Source organism: Oreochromis niloticus, linkage group LG8 (genome assembly GCF_001858045.2).
Source record: "Oreochromis niloticus isolate F11D_XX linkage group LG8, O_niloticus_UMD_NMBU, whole genome shotgun sequence".
Lineage (NCBI taxonomy): Eukaryota > Metazoa > Chordata > Actinopteri > Cichliformes > Cichlidae > Oreochromis > Oreochromis niloticus.
The window spans coordinates 2,848,145-2,864,368 of NC_031973.2; the positions used below are offsets into that span (position 1 = coordinate 2,848,145).

Genomic DNA, 16,224 nt, shown 5'->3' on the forward strand with positions numbered 1-16,224 from the left:
CAATCACAGTTTTAGATAACCCCTGGAAGGCGATCCTGACCCTGCTCCTGCCCCGCCCATTTCAGTGAACATGCAGGTTAAACTGTTGGCTAACTTAGGAAGTGCTGGGAAGTAGCCACAGGTGAAAGGCATCAGTACCGGGGGAAGACAGGAAGCAAAATTTAAACAGTCTTTCAAAGTAAAACAGGGCACAAGAGAACGAAACACAGTAGTACTAACGACAAACAGACAATGGAAGCGGAAACAAGGTGAGCAAAACAAACAGGTGGGAGGAGACCGAAGACACGAGCACAGAAACGAGACCCAAGAAAAGATGCGAGTAAAACTGATCAGGAGGACAAAGTGAAACCACAAACTCACAATAACCCCGAATAACTCAAACCTCCTGATTTTTACGGATTATTGATTAATACACGCACACGCGCGTGAAGGGGAGCGGCTCTTTGATCGGAGAGAAGCTCAGCTCAAATCCGTTTGTACCGGACAGAGGGGGAGGGGGGAGACTCCGTGACGACGCGGAGCTGCACGCGGGCTCCGGTGTTTTTCAACCATCAGGCATCGCAGTGACACGCGCGGTGTGTCCGTCGGGTCTGTCTGCGTCTGTCTGTCGGTATTTTCACGTCATGCCGCGCGCGTGCTTTCACCTTTACCGTATTGGAGGCTGATCTGCGGACCTCCGCGAGCTGCAGCCCGAGGAACGTGACCGGAGAGCAGAGGCTCGGTCCCGCCGGTGCGAGGAGCAGTTTACCGGATAAACGCCGGAGGAGCTCCGCGGGTCGGTAGGTGACTCTTACCGGATTTACCGTGATGTTCCGGTCAGCTGCAGGTCTGCATCATCATCATCATCATCATCATCATCTTTTTCAGCAGCAGCTGGTCACAGCTGGACTCTGAGACTCCAGCTGTTGAAAGACTTTGACTTCAGACATTTTTCATCACGTTTGTTTTTATTTAAGTCTGACTTTAATAAACAGACACACACAAACTCTGTCATTAATATGTGTGTGTGTGTGTCAGGACACCATGTTCACCGTCACGTTGAATATAAAATAATATTAAGTGATTATTTTTCAGTTGAACGTTACTATTCAGAAAAGATTCGACAGCTACATTCATGCCTGTGTGTTGGCCTAACAGCACCAACTTCACGGTTCCTAATTCTAATATGATATTTATAGTAATTACTGATCAATACCTGAGTCCAAACAATAATCTGTAATCCAAGTGTGAGAAACCTCAGGGTTACTTTAAGAACTTTACAATATACAATGTGAAAAAAACCATCCAAGAGTAAAAATCATTAGTGAAATAATAAATGATAACAGAGCAGAGATGACTGAAATAAAAATGGATTCATTTAATCCAATATGACGGCTTACAGCTCAGTGTGAGTGTCTTTGCTGCTACAGAAAATTTCATTTTCTTTTTATAATAAAATTCATTTGTTAATAACAACGATCATATATTGATTTACAATCATTATAAAATGTGACTGATGATTGATCAATTAAAATTATAATAAAAATGATAGTTTTTATAACTGATCAGTGAAGGAAAATGTTTGAATCTGTAGTTGATCATGTGACCTAAACTCCTGCTGCCGACAGTGTCCGTGGTAAAGAAGATGTAGGAAGACAGAGAGGAACCTGTGAAGAACATCAGTCGGAAACACGTTGTGACCGTTTGTGGTTGGACGGATTCAGTAGAAAGAAACTTTAGCTGATACTGATTGTAGAGGCTAAGCCTACGCTTGAAGCCACTGAGGTGTTTGTTGGCGGGGGTGACGCGATGCCACTGTTATGAATGAAACCTGTTACAGTCCAACAACTCCAGCCGTACTTATCTTGTCCATTTAACATCTTTATTCCACTTCCATCAGTTGCATTTGTTGTTAACAGTTCTCTTCATCCAACACCATTTATCAGAACAGCACAGGGGTCACAAACCGTTTGCTCCTTCCCAACAACAGCACACCTGCCGCTAATTATGTGCGTCTACCTTAAATACGTTCACATAGACACACCATATCGTAAAACACAAAATGTGACCCCTAGTGGCACACATAAGGTAACAACCCAAAAAAATGGCTCCTACACCAATCAATAAATCGATAAAGGTTTATCAGTGTGTCAAAGAACAGGAAATGCTCGTGGTTCTCTTTCCTGCTGAGCTGAAATGGTTTTTATGGTTTATGTTTCCAAACAAACGTTACCACATCAAAATGAAATTACACTCACGACTCTGACAGATGTGATGATGATTTTGAGGTGATCAGTATGATCGGATTGATAATCAGTTGGATCAGTAATGGTTTCCATGAAGAGAGTATACTAAATGTAACAGTAAAAAACAGTAGAATTATACTCTATTATTAAAGTGGAATTCAAACACCAGTCTGAGACTTCAGTTTAACATTTTGTTCTTTAATAACTTTTAAATATTTATTGGTTTGAGTTCAGAGGTGTTGGTAGTGATACGTGATCTGTCTGGACTGATTTTAGATGAAGATGCAGTGTTTCTGTGGAAGTGTCACTTTGAGTCTGCACTGATGAAGCTGATGTCCCGCATTGATGGCTGTTGAAAGCATGTGCTCACATTTTCATTCTGAACTCGGGTTTGACTCGTTTGTTATGTTTTCTTTTTGTGTATTTTTTATTTGCAGATTGCTTTACCTGCATTCACTTGGTTTTGTTTTCATTTCTTTTAGCGTACAGTTTGACCCATGTGATCATACTGCACAGCCCTAATTGGCCCATTTACCACTCAGATGGTGATGTCATCATGATGCTGCCAGTCACCAGGTTTAAAGGTCAGCCAGCTGGCATGGTAACCACCACCACACCCTGGCTGTCTGTAAGCACTGACCCTTCCCCCCAGTGGCTGTGGTTGGCCAGCTGGTCAGCTGCAACATATCAGGCCATGCCTCCTTTGGTGTTCTACCCCCCAGCTGTGTGGATACCTGAGCACGCACAACTGATGCAGGTAACGTGACACACCTGAACTGATCACCGGTGCTGTCAGACCTTTGTCAGCTGATTCATTGTGTGTAGGTGGGATTTATTTGAATGCTGCTGTCAAATGTAGCAAAATATTACCAACATGCAGGGAACGCTGCAGCTACTTTGGTGTTAGTTATCGTTTAAAACAGTGACATCTCTGTGAGTTTGATATTATTTTTACTCCCGGCCTTGTTGCATACGTATTTATTGTGGGAGGAGAACAGTCACCTAATACTAGGACACATACAGGTAGTAAAGATATTTTTTGCAGTGGTTTTGCAGACATAATAAAACCCAAAGAGATCATCTGAGCCTCGCTTTTAATCTGCAGCCACAGAGTTCTGCAGTATCACTTTATTCTGTCAGTCTCCAGGTATTGTACGTATCACATACTTATTCAATGTCAAAATGCAGACGCTGATTGAACTACAGCAGATCTGAAGTTAGATTGTTGTCTGAATCTTACGATAATGTCTTGCATTGAATTAAATTGGGATTTAACAAAAGATGTCTTAATTGTGCCCACAGGTGACTGTGTGTCAGCTTCTTTCCTTTGACCTTAATAAATGCCTGCAACCTCACACAGGAGCAGAAACCAGAAGCACTTTCTAAAAATTGAAAGTTCTCCCATGTTGAAATTGTATTAACGTGCAGAGGATCTGTCTGTAAATATTGTTTTGTGTCTGTTTGCACATCCTGCTCTTACACACGTTTCAGTTTCCTACCGCAGGCTGCTAATAGAGTAGCTCATTGTTGAACGAATCCTCCAAATCTGTCCCAAGTATCTACACCACAGGTGTCGAACTCCAGGCCTCGAGAGCCGGTGTCCTGCAGGTGTTAGATGTGTCCTTGATCCATCACAGCTGATTTAAATGGATAAATGACCTCCTCAACATGTCTTGAAGTTCTCCAGAGGCCTGGTAATGAACTAATCATGTGATTCAGGTGTGTTGACCCAGGGTGAGATCTAAACCTGCAGGGCACCCGCCCTCGAGGCCTGGAGCTGGACACCCCTGCCCTACACCATCCTCATCGTGGTCTGGTGGAAGATTTTCTTTTAATATCAAACAATGGCTGCCTTTCCCTCTCCTCTGTTTGAAGCTGTTCTCTATAATCATTGTTGGTGTTGCCCGTCCACTCATATTTAGCACTGTTCTTGGTAGATTGGGTGGTTGGTGCTGATGCGCTCACAGATCACTAGAAAATAATCGAATAAATAAACCTGACAGTTTCTTCTCTTGTTTATGGGAGATCGTCATAATCAAATAATAATAATTATCAAAGAAAAGAAAAGTGAGAACTTCCCAGAATTCTCAGGTAGTCCCGCACTTCCTCATACAGCAGAAGTGCAGACCGCACAAAGCCTCAGCAGGAAGTGACAGAAAGCTTTTCACAGCTGGAAACATTTTACTCTGCAGAGTCACGCTGGAGTCTCCTCTGAATTAACGACATTATTGATGAATTAACAGCGCTGAAGACCCCCTGCCCTGCCATGGAAGAGTCAGGTCACACAGAGCAATGCAGAAGGATTTGACTGGTTTAAAACAAGGAAGCCAATCAAAAGCGTTGTCTGGAATTTAGGTTGTTGAATGAATGAGGCGTGTCCAGACGTAGCGACAGCTTCATTGTGTTACATGCAAATCAGTCCAACAGTTTTTCGTATATGTTGACTTTATCTGATGCTATATATTCAGCATACACTATTTTAGTGAAGCAAATATGTCTGAACGTATCCCCTCTCATATCAGCATTTGGATGGAATTTAATTAGCTCAAAGTGATTACATTTCAATTACATTACAACAGTGAATGAGCTGAATCATGAGCAGTGCTGACTGATTACAAGACCTTCGTTTATTTTAATGTCTCATGTTTCATCTTGTCCCTGAAAGTGACTGATTTATATGTGAAGCGAAAGGGTTAAGGACATTATTTCCTCACATCACTTCTTCAGTTTGATCTAAAGTGTCTTTAAGTGAGTTCGGCCTCCTCTGCAGTCTGGAGATAAGATGAAACTTTAATGATCCCTGAGGGCAAAGTGAATAATTGTCTGTTAATTATCGGTGTCGTGTTAATTATCTTGTGCTGCTCTTCTTTAATTCTTTCTGCATAAACTCCAGTGACAGAATTTAACATCTTATCAGCAGACCTTCTGAAGTCCTTTTTCTTTTCAAAGCATGTTTGTGTCGAACAAAGAAAACTGTCTGAAATCCTGCACAGTGGCATTAAATGGTGGCGAGACATGAAGGAGCTGCAGAGAGTTCTGAAGTTCTGTGCCGGGACTGAAAAGCTCGCTGACAGATCTGGACCTCTGTGCTCTGACTCGTCTGTTTTCACACGTGGACGATGGATGAAGGAGTTTTAGTTTTCATAGTGATAATGGATCTCCGAGAGCTCCTTCACCTTGATGAAAAATCCTTTTTCAATAAGAGGATGATGAGTTCAGGTCCTCATTTTATTCTGTCAGCAGCTTCATCTGAAAGTCCTCCAGTTCTTTCTGCACACAGCACAAAGGTCAGGCAGGGCCAGGAGGGCTCTAATTGGACAAATTCTCCGACAGAAGGTTGCACCAGCACCTGTCTACCTGTCTTTGTGTGTGTCTCTGTGTTGGTGGAACAGGAAGTTCATCCTAATTTTTTTGTGGTTTCAGTGGGAGCGTCCAGCAGTTGAAGTTGTTCCTCTCGTCCAGCCGTTTTATCATTCTTCACCTCTTCACCATCATTGTCATCATCGTTTCCCAAAGGTACACACACACACGCACGCACGCACGCACGCACGCACGCACGCACGTCTGGTGTTGCTATCCTCGTGGGGACATAATGCTTTCCCTAGCCGCTTACCCGAACCATCGAAGATCAAAGCCTAACCCTTCCCCTAAACCTAATGATAGGTCTGTCCTGGCACAGACCCACCGCTGGAACGAGACAATTCTACTACAACAGTAAAAAGCACTTGGACACCAAGCAGAGCTCTTTGTTTGATCTTGTGCACGAGGGAGAGAACTGTGACGAGCGCCGTTCCTTCCGCTCGAACCCCAGTCGCTCTCGTCAGCTTCCTCGTAGCACTGCTCTTTATTGAGGTTACATGAATATGCATAAGTTCATTAACATATGACATCTTACATAGGAATACATGTGAACAAAGAATACCGTGTGTGTGTGTGTGTGGCCCTGTAAACGACTCCCTAAAGCTGGTGCCAGGAGTCCAGCGGTCCACTTAAACAAAGGGCTCTTATACTTAAACAGATACAGAGTAGGTGTCCTCCTATATACACCTAACCATAACCCAATTGTAACCCTGACACTAAAACCACATTTTGAGTGTAAAAAATGCCTTCAACCCCATGGGGACCTGGATTTTGGCCCCCACCAGTATAGGAAGAACCAACATGGCTCATTTCTGAGAGCTGAGTGGCTGTAGCTTGCTGCTCCGAGGTGAATGAGTTTTTACTCACTCTCTCACACAAACACATACACACACACACAAACACTAACAAATGCTAATGTTGCTAATATAGTTGCAGATCACTGATACCTGGTTCTCACCAGAGGAAGTGGGGGTGTTTCCAAGGAGACAGAAGCGCCTCCTATTAACCAATCGGATAATCCCGAGATCACGCGGACACACCTCTACGGCTAACCTGCTGTTTTTCCCTCCTCAGCTCTCAGGTAAGACAACACCTGCTGCAGGTGTTGTGTTCGTGCTGGCCATCTTTCACAGTTTCATCTGGTGAGGATGCAAAAACGTGAAAAAGCAGGTGTCATATGACATTTCTGTTCACTTAATCATGTGACCTCTGAGTTCTTTACCTGCGATCAGTACAGTTGGAGTCAGGTATGTTTCCTCCATGAATCCACCTGATTATTCTGATCTGTTTGTTTAAACCAGCCCAGAGAGTTTAAGATTACACCCAGTTCATCCAATCAGATCAGGGATCTTCACGTCGAGGCGGGGCTTCTCATCTGGTTCTGTACATTTAATCTGAAAGGCTCTCTGTAAAGGCCCGGCTCATCTGGAATCGAACCAACAACCACTGGAGGTTGGACGTGTTTCAGGGATGCTGGATTCTCAGCTGCCATGTTGCCATGACAACATGGCTCATTTCTGAGAGCTGAGTGGCTGTAGCTTGCTGCTCCGAGGTGAATGTGTTTTTACTCACTCTCTCACACAAACACACACACACACACACACACACACGTACTGCTGTCAGTGTAATGGGAAGGTGATTGGTCCATTTGAAATCACCCAGTGAAGCATGATGGGAAATGTGTGCTATTCAGCCCTGAGACCACAGGCATGTGAATTGATGAGCAGAAAATCGTGACTGAAATATGAACGACCGGGGTGGTGGTCTTATTTAAAGGTGGTGTTATTAGCGCGAATGATGGTAGACCTATGTGAATGTGAATCAGTTCTGTTCTGACTCAGGTGTTGTCTGTGCTTTGGAATCAGCCTCACAGGGTGGGGTGGCTGTAAACAGTGAAATGTTTAAATGTTGGTTAAACATCAGCCTGCTGATCTTTTCCTTACATGAAGGAGGGTCAGAAGCTCATATCAACTTCACGCTGATATTCACAGTGTTACTGCCCCTTGAAGTGGGATCGACTCTTCAGGAGACAAAAGTGAGTGTATACCAGGGGTGGGCAATCTCAGTCCATGAGGGCTGGTGTCCCTGGAGGTTTTAGATGTGTCCTCGAACCAACACAGCTGATTTAAATGGCTAAATTAGCTCCTCAACATGTCCTGAAGTTCTCCAGAGGCCTGGTAACGAACTAATCGTTGATTCAGATGTGTTGACCCAAGGTGAGATCTAAAACCTGCAGGGACACCTGCTCTCGTGGACTGAGATTGCCCACCCCTGGTGTATACACTCTTAAATTTCTCGGGCAGCATGGCCTCGCCCAGGTAGGTTTGCCCCTGAATTGCCTCCTACATTCCTGATTTTGTTAGTCTTCAATCCTCATGTCCTCAGTTGTCTATACTATTGTGGGAGGTTAAGAAAAAATATTATTTTACTTGTACTTTTCACTCCACTGCACTATTTGACAAATTTACTGTCCATTGCCCTAATACATGAGCATGTTACATAGAAAGACCTGGTAAAAATGGTATGTATTGACTAATAAAACAATATAATACAATAAAATGATTTATATAGCATGTTTAAAACCAGGGGGTATACCAGAGTGCTTCACAGTAAGGAATAAACAGTAAATGATTGCACAGAACAGTAAGTCATTAAAACAAGGTAAAATAGAGACACAAACAAAGGCATTAGTAAGTAGGGATAGGGAGAAATCATGATAATTCAGAGAAATGAGTAACGATACAGCAGTTAGTAAGCAGTGAGAATTAGCAAGTTGGAAAAGCCAGGTTGAATAGGTAAGTTTTCAAGCGTGCTTTAAAGGATTGAATGGAGTCAGAGGCACGAATGGTAGCAGGAAGACTATTCCACAGGTTTGGTGCTACAGAGGCAAAAGCACGATCACCCCTAGTCTTCAGACGGTGCCTGGGCTGGGCCAGAAGTAAGTGACCGGAAGATCGTAAAGAACGGCTGGGAGTATAGAGACTGAGGAGGTCGGTGAGATAGTCAGGGGCAAGGTTGTTTAGGCATTTAAAAGTAAGCAGCAGAACTTTAAAATCAATACGAAATTTAATAGGCAGCCAATGTAAGTCAGAGAGCACTGGAGTAATGGAGGGAAACTTTCTAGTTCCGGTTAGGAGATGAGCCGCAGCTTTCTGAACGAGCTGTAATCATTGGAGGTGAGCGAGTTGGAGTCCAGATTAGAGCGAGTTACAATAATCTAATATGAAGGTGACAAAGGCATGGCTACATTTTTCAAGCTCTTTGTACAGTATTAAATGTTTGACCTTGGAAATTTGGCGCAATTGGAAGAAGCCAGATTTAACCACAGAGGAAACCTGTTTATCCAGCTTAAATGAACTATCCAGGCAAACACCTAGATTACTTACAGTATCTGTAAGAAAGCAAGCAAAGGGACCAAATTGGGCAGCTAGCTGATCTCGTGGAGTGTGACTATCCAACACCATAATCTCAGTTTTCTTCTCATTTAAAATGAGAGAATTGGCTGACAGCCACTCTGTAACCTCTTTCAAGCAGTCAGACAAACGATTCAATGAAGCTGGCAGGCATCAGACAATTGGAAATAGATTTGAATGTAGTCAGCATAACAGTGGTAGGAGATCTGATATTTGTCAAAGACAAAGCGGCGGACGAGTAGCAGCCCATCATGACAGAAAAAGTCCTACCTGAGAGGTAGGATTTAAACCAATTAAGGGCAGAATCCTTGATGCCTATAACATGTTCCAGTCTCTCTAAAAGAATTTTATGGTCTACCATATCAAAAGCAGCGGACAGATCCAATAAAATTAAAACAGCAGAGCGACCTGAGTCAGTAATTAAAAGAAGATGATTGAGAACCCTCAGCAGTGCCGTTTCAGTGCTGTGGTGAGGTTTAAAATCAAACTGAACTTTGTCACTAATGTTATTTGCGTTTAAGTAGGCCTGTAGTTGGGAGAGGACAATTCTCTCTAATATTTTAGATAAAAACGTAAATTTAGAGATTGGCCTATAATTTGCAAGGTCAGTATGGTCGAGGCTAGTTTTCTTTAGGACAGGTTGCACCACTGCATGTTTAAATGCAGATGGGACACAGCCTGGGCGTAATGATAAATTAAACAATGATAAGAAATGAGGCCCAATTACATCGAACCCATCCTTTAAAATCCGGGATTGGAGGAAATCATGAGCCGTGTTCGAACTTCTCAATTGATTAATTATGCTTTAAGAATAGAAAGTGAGATTGGTTCAAATTTGTAGAAGTTGGACGGAGATCCTCCAGGAGGAAGAGGATTCACCACAGGAAGATGAGGGAGTGAGGTTTTTAGAAGTGAGATTTATTAGCAATTTAAAAATTGCTCACAGAGAGCTGGGGAGGCAAAGTCTAGTTTATCAGGCCAAGGATTGATGGCAGAATTTAAAATTTTAACAGGACCTGGGGGTTATGGGTATTAGTCACGATGATGTCGGACAAAAAAAGCCGCTCTAGAAGTCTTAACAGCATCCTGATATATAGTGCGGCTGCTATATAAAATGTCAAGGGATACCTGAAGCTTATCTTTTTTCCACCTTCTCTCAGATTGACAACAGATACGACGTAAGTCTCGTATAGAGTCATTTAACCAGAGTTGAGGGGAGGATCTAGGATGCTTCATCTTCACAGGGGCCACTAGGTCCAAGGTGGTGGAGCATGTGGATAATATAGCATTCATAACTTCATCAGCCGAGGGGGGAGTACAACACTTGGGATCCATCATATCAGGATCAAGGTGGACAGAGTTTAGAAAGACAACAGTGAAATTAGCCACAATCTCAGAGTTGATTACAAGTACAGGGCGACAGAGATCAGCAGTGTTCATATGTGTTACACCTAAGTCGGCATTAAGCGTAACCAGAAAATGATCAGAGATGCTAACATTATCAATGTCCTCAATGCTAATATCCATGCAAAATGAGAAGACCAGATCCAGCATATGGCCTTTTACATGGTGCACTCACCCATTGTGTAAGGTTAAAACCAGAAGAAAACCTCAGCAATCTAACTACCCTCTAAAAACAGCACTTTGCAATGGTAAGAAGGAAAAACTCCCTCTTAACAGGAACAAACCACCAACAAAACCAGGCTCAAAGAGAGGCAGCCATCTGCCACGACCAGTTGGGATGAGGGGAAAAGAAGAGAAAAAAAATGGAGATAGGACAATACATGGACTAAGTGAGTGAAAAGACAAAGATGCAGACTTGGAGCTGTGCGATATGACCAAAAATCTCATATCCCGATATAAGACATTTCTTATCCCAATAACAATATATATTGCAAAATAGTGCATTTTCTGTAAATTCTGTGAATCTCAGGCAACTTGAGTTGTGTGAAGTGTTTTCAGCTGGGATGTTGTGTACATGGAGTCGAGTGTTTTGACCGATGCGTGAAACGATACATTTTTAGACATAAGTTGTAATGGCCACCATTTTCTTTGTGAGTATTTATTACACATCGTGCTGCGGGGAAAAGCCTGTTCTAACGTTTGAGTCTCAGGTTTATTTGGAGCACCTGACGGCTCTTTTCCCCCAGCAGCATAGATCTATTGCAGCATAACTCAGGGAGGGTTTAAATCTGCTCTCTCTTTCTAGTCCCTGTCAGGACTCTTGCTGCAGCATTTTGGATTAACTGAAGGCTTTTCAGGGAGTTTTTAGAACATCCTGATAATAATGAATTGCAGTAGTCAGTAGGTTGTACCTAAACAGCTTACAGCAGTTTTAGACAAACATAATATTCTTAACAAATTTCAGTCTGGCTTTTGTAGAACCCATTCTATTGAAACAGGCCTTCTTAGGGTCTCCAGTGATATTTTGATGCAAAATGATGCAGGAAAATGTTCTCTTCAGCTGATGGTGGACCTCACGTCGGCCTTTGAGACCGTTAAACATCACATCCTACTTGAAAGGCTGAAATACTGGGTCGGTGTATCTGGATCTGCCTTAGAGTGGTTCTCTTCATATCTGTATGAATGTTACTTTTTTGTGGCAGTTTCTATATACAGGTCATCTTCCCTGTCCTGGGGTGTGCCACAAGGCTCTGTGCTGGGGCCTTTATTATTTTTAATATATCTACTTCCCCTCCAGCATATTTTGAGCCCCTTTGAGGACAGTTGCTACCACTGCTATGCAGACGATATGCAGTTATACATTTCTTTTAAGCCCCAAGATGTTTCTAAGCTACAGATTTTGAATGAGTGATCTTGTTCAAAAAACAACTAAAACACATCTTTTTAGAATTGCATTTTGTTAACTGTTGTCTGTTTTGTTTTATGCTTTGTTATCCTTGTGAAGCACTTTGTGATCTTTTATCTAGAAAGGTGCTATATAAATAAAGTTTTACTTACTTACTAGTCCAGCCTAGAAGTAATAAATGCATGAACTATTTTTTTCAGCGTCACTCTGAGACAGGATGTTTGTAATTTTCGAGATATTGCACAAATGGAAGAAAGCAGTCCTACATATTTGTTTATTATGTGCATTTAAGGGGGCGGCATGGTGGTTAGCACTGTTGCCTCACAGCTAAAAGGTCCTGAGTTCAATTCCCCCATCAGGCCCGGGGTCTTTCTGTGTGGAATTTTACGTTCTCCCCGTGCGTGGGTTCTCCCAAAGTACTAAGGCTTCCTCCCACAGTCCAAAGACATGCTGTTAGTGGGGTTAGGTTAATTTCTGACTCGAAATTGCCCATAGGTGTGAATGTAAGTGTGAATGGTTGTCTGTGTTGTATGTGTTAGCCCTGCGACAGACTGGCGACCTGTTCATGGTGTATCCCACCTCTCGCCATAAGACAGATGTCCTGAAAAGGATAAGCGGAAGAGAATGGATGGATGGATATGCACTGAAGGACATATCCTGGTCAAAAATGACTCCAAGGTTCCTCACAGCATTACTGGAGGCCAAGGTAATGCCATCCAGAGTAAGAATCTGCTTAGATACCATATTTCTAAGATTTTCAGGGCCGAGTACAATAACCTCAGTTTGATCTGAATAAGGAAGCAGAAATTTAGTGGCCATCCAGGTCTTTATGTCTTTAAGACATTCCTGCTATTTAACTAATTGGTGTGTGTTATCTGGCTTCATGGACAGATAGAGCTGCGTGTCATCTGCATAGCAGTGAAAATTTATGCTATGTCTTCTGATGATACTGCCCAGTGGAAGCATGTATAATGTAAAAAGAATTGGTCCTAGCACCGAACCCTGTGGAACACCATAATTAACCTTAGTGTGTGAAGAGGACTCTCCATTTACATGTACAAATTGGAGTCTATTAGATCGATATGATACAAACCACTGCAGTGCAGTACCTGTAATACCTACAGCATGTTCTAATCGCTCTAATAGGATATTATGGTCGACAGTATCGAACGCTGCACTGAGGTCTAGCAGGACAAGCACAGAGATGAGTCCACTGTCAGAGGCCATAAGAAGATCATTTGTAACCTTCACTAAAGCTGTTTCTGTGCTGTGATGAGCTCTGAAACCTGACTGAAACTCTTCATATAAGCCATTCCTCTTCAGATGATCTGTTAGCTGTTTGACACCTACATTAATTAGTGGCAGACACGTTGATGGTTTGGAGGAAGTAATTACTGAAGTCTAAGGAGCTTGGAAAGGAAAAAAGCACCTGGACTTCTTTAAGTTGCTTGAAGACATTTCACCTCTCATCCGAGAAGCTTCTTCAGTTCAGAACTGAAGAAGCTTCTCGGATTATCTCTAATGGTTAAAATTTTATTTGTGAAGAAGTTCATGAAGTCATTACTAGTTAACGTTAAAAGGATGGTTGGCTCAACGGAGCTCTGACTTTTTGTCAGCCTGGCTACCTACAGTGCTGAAGAGAAACCTAGGGTTGCTCATGTTAAAGTTTATATTTAAGTACCTGAGTTTTTGATTTAGTGTACTTTACCTCCCCTGTGTTATTTTTATCCAATTATCAAGTTTGTATGTTAGAATGTGCCGTCTTCTGTTTTTTTTATTTCTTACTTTACTTTGGGTTAGTCTCTGTTGGTATTTATCTCACCTGTGTTTCCTCTCTGCCACAATCACCCCTCTGCGTATGTTCAGTTGCTATCTGGCCCAAATATGTGTTTACATGCCCTAGTGTTACCAGTTTCCATGTTTGCCTTTGTATGTGGTTTCATTTTCCCCTGTAGACTATGTTACTCATTAGCTAACTGGATTTGTGTTTTGTCTTTTGGACTTTTTATCAGCCTAAATACACAGCTCATCTTGTTGCAGTTAGCGTGGTGGGGCTAAAGGCATTATTGTCCGTTTACTTACAAATCAGTTGACAGGTTTGTAAACTTGTAGCTTTTTCATGTGGTTTAGTTTGTTTACACAAAAAAATCAACTTAACTGAAGTGAAGAAGGTTTTGTCTTTGTGACTATTGGAGAACTTGCAGGATTTACTTTGTGGCTAGTTGCTAGCCTGTACAGACCTTTGCATATCTATAGTAACAAAGCAGAGGTGGCTACTGGAAGTTTTTTTTTAACTCAAACTTGCAGCGTACACATGGTAGTTGGTTCAGCTCAAGGTCAGATCACATATACACCATGAATGAACCACTCTGGAGTTCATTTGGAACTGCACCAAAATCACCTCCACCAAAGGGTGTTGGTGCAGTTGTTTTAGGCCACACTCGAGTGCGCATACTGTGTTCGCATCTGCACAAAAGAATCATATACAGGGTGTGTCTGTGAAGGTTCTCAGTCATCCAGGTCAGAGGTGTAGAGGTCTGTGTTTCGGAGTTTTGTCTTTCGAAAGACAAAATTCCAAAACACTAACTTAACAACGTGGTGTATGCTGTGCAGTGCAGCGAGGAATGCCCAGACCTCTACATCGGAGAGACCAAACAGCCACTTCACAAGCGCATTGCGCAACATAGAAGAGCCACCTCCACGGGACAAGACTCAGCAGTCCATCTGCATCTAAAGGTCAAAGGTCACTCTTTCGAGGATGCCAACGTTCACATTTTGGACAGAGAGGACAGATGGTTTGAAAGAGGAGTGAAATAAGCCATTTACGTCCACTGTGAGCGACCATCTTTGAACAGAGGTGGTGGTTTATGACACCAACTGTCTGCCATCTATAATCCAGTTTTGAGATCCTTTCCAGACGCCTTAACGCCCACTCACATCCTGGGCCATCTGACCTCAGGAAATCACATGATAGGGTGGGGCCAGGTTTCACAATGAGCTCACCCGAAACCCTGGCTGATTAGGACCCCCACCCGCTTTCACACCTTGGCTCATGTGATTAGGTAGAGGATCATCAGGGGGTCCTTTGTCCCTCTTTGGGGGGGAAACTCCCACTGGGTTTAAATCTGGGACTCCCCACCAATTGACCCTTAGAACTGAAGAAGCTTCTCAGATGAGAGGTGAAACGTCTTCAAGCAACTCAAAGAAGTCCAGACGCTTTTCTTTCCAAGCTCCTTAGACCATATACAGGGTGAACCAGAGTACGATGAATGAATGAACCAGAAAGGAACCAGAGTATGCTGGACTAAACACCCTAAGATTGAGGCTTTGAAGTAAAACTGTGTGTCAGTCTTTGGCTAATTAATAAGCTGGATTGAAAGATTCACTCAGCCTTCAACTCAGCCTGTACTGTTGTGTTAAATCATTTACTAATAGGACGCCTTTATTTGTTTTCTTGTTTAGGTGGTCTGGGAACAGACACAGTCTCTTGGTGGTTTGAGTTGGGTGTTTATTGCCACAATTCAGCCAAAATAAGTAAAGTCTCTATTAAAATGAATTGCTGAATTTGCAGGTCCATGCCTATTGTAAGTGGGTTATGGTTTGAGAATGGCTTGGACACATACAGCTTGTCCAGTCACCCAAAGGATTAGTGCTTCATTGTGATTGATCAGTCAATATAACCCTTGTTATATATAACCCAGATAAAGGTTGAACATGTGAGTGCTGTAAACCAGCAGTCCCCAACCCCCGGCCACGGGCCAGTACCAGTCCGTGAGTCGTTTGGTACCGGGCTGCGAGAGTTAAGGCTTGGGTTTGAAATTCATACTTTCAAGGTTTTTATCCGTTTTTAGCATTTTTTTTTTTTAATTGATCATTTTTATCATTAACTCAGTTTCCCTGGGTCTTTTCCTGTGTGTTATGAATAAATCTTTTTTTTTGGTACCAGTACTGGTTTTATTTCGTTGCATTTATCCGCGACACCTTAAAGGCCGGTCTGTGAAAATATTGTCAGACATAAACCGGTCCGTGGCGCAAAAAAGGTTGGGGACCGCTGCTGTAAACCATAAGATATGTTTTCCATCAATATGCAGGAACCAACTTGGTTATGTTACCATACCATCCATATACCATCCCTCTAGTAAAGCCCTCTGTGCTCCCGAAGCAAGTTAATGTTATTTATAATAGCCACCTTGTAGTCTCTACAGACTGATGACAGCCAGGCATGCAAGCTGCGCAGGTGGACGAAACCAACCCCCTCCGACTTTTTATATCAGATATCATTTGTCCACAAATGGACTGGTTCAACTTGGGTTGGTTCTTTATAACCTCTGGGATTTTACCGGCTACTTCCGAAACCCCAGCACCAGGAAAACAGTGGTTATCATCAGTTATCATCATTATTTAGCAAAAGTTTAGT

At 42.6% G+C, this 16,224-nt stretch overlaps 1 protein-coding gene across 3 annotated transcripts in view; it reads left to right on the forward strand.

Annotated features, from left to right (window-relative positions):
- Positions 1-261: 261 nt before the first annotated feature.
- The window catches only part of tcerg1l (transcription elongation regulator 1 like), a 91,737-nt gene continuing 75,774 nt past the window's right edge, over positions 262-16,224 (forward strand). For 2 of the 3 annotated variants that reach the window (XM_019362418.2, XM_019362420.2), the window contains exons 1-4: positions 262-779; positions 2,708-2,982; positions 5,649-5,741; positions 6,516-6,666. In XM_019362418.2, coding sequence (XP_019217963.1) covers positions 2,782-2,982; positions 5,649-5,741; positions 6,516-6,666 — 445 coding nt within the window. In that variant the 5' untranslated portion in view covers positions 262-779; positions 2,708-2,781. The remainder of the gene's footprint in view (positions 780-2,707; positions 2,983-5,648; positions 5,742-6,515; positions 6,667-16,224) is intronic. The other variant, XM_019362419.2, reaches the window with a different exon arrangement.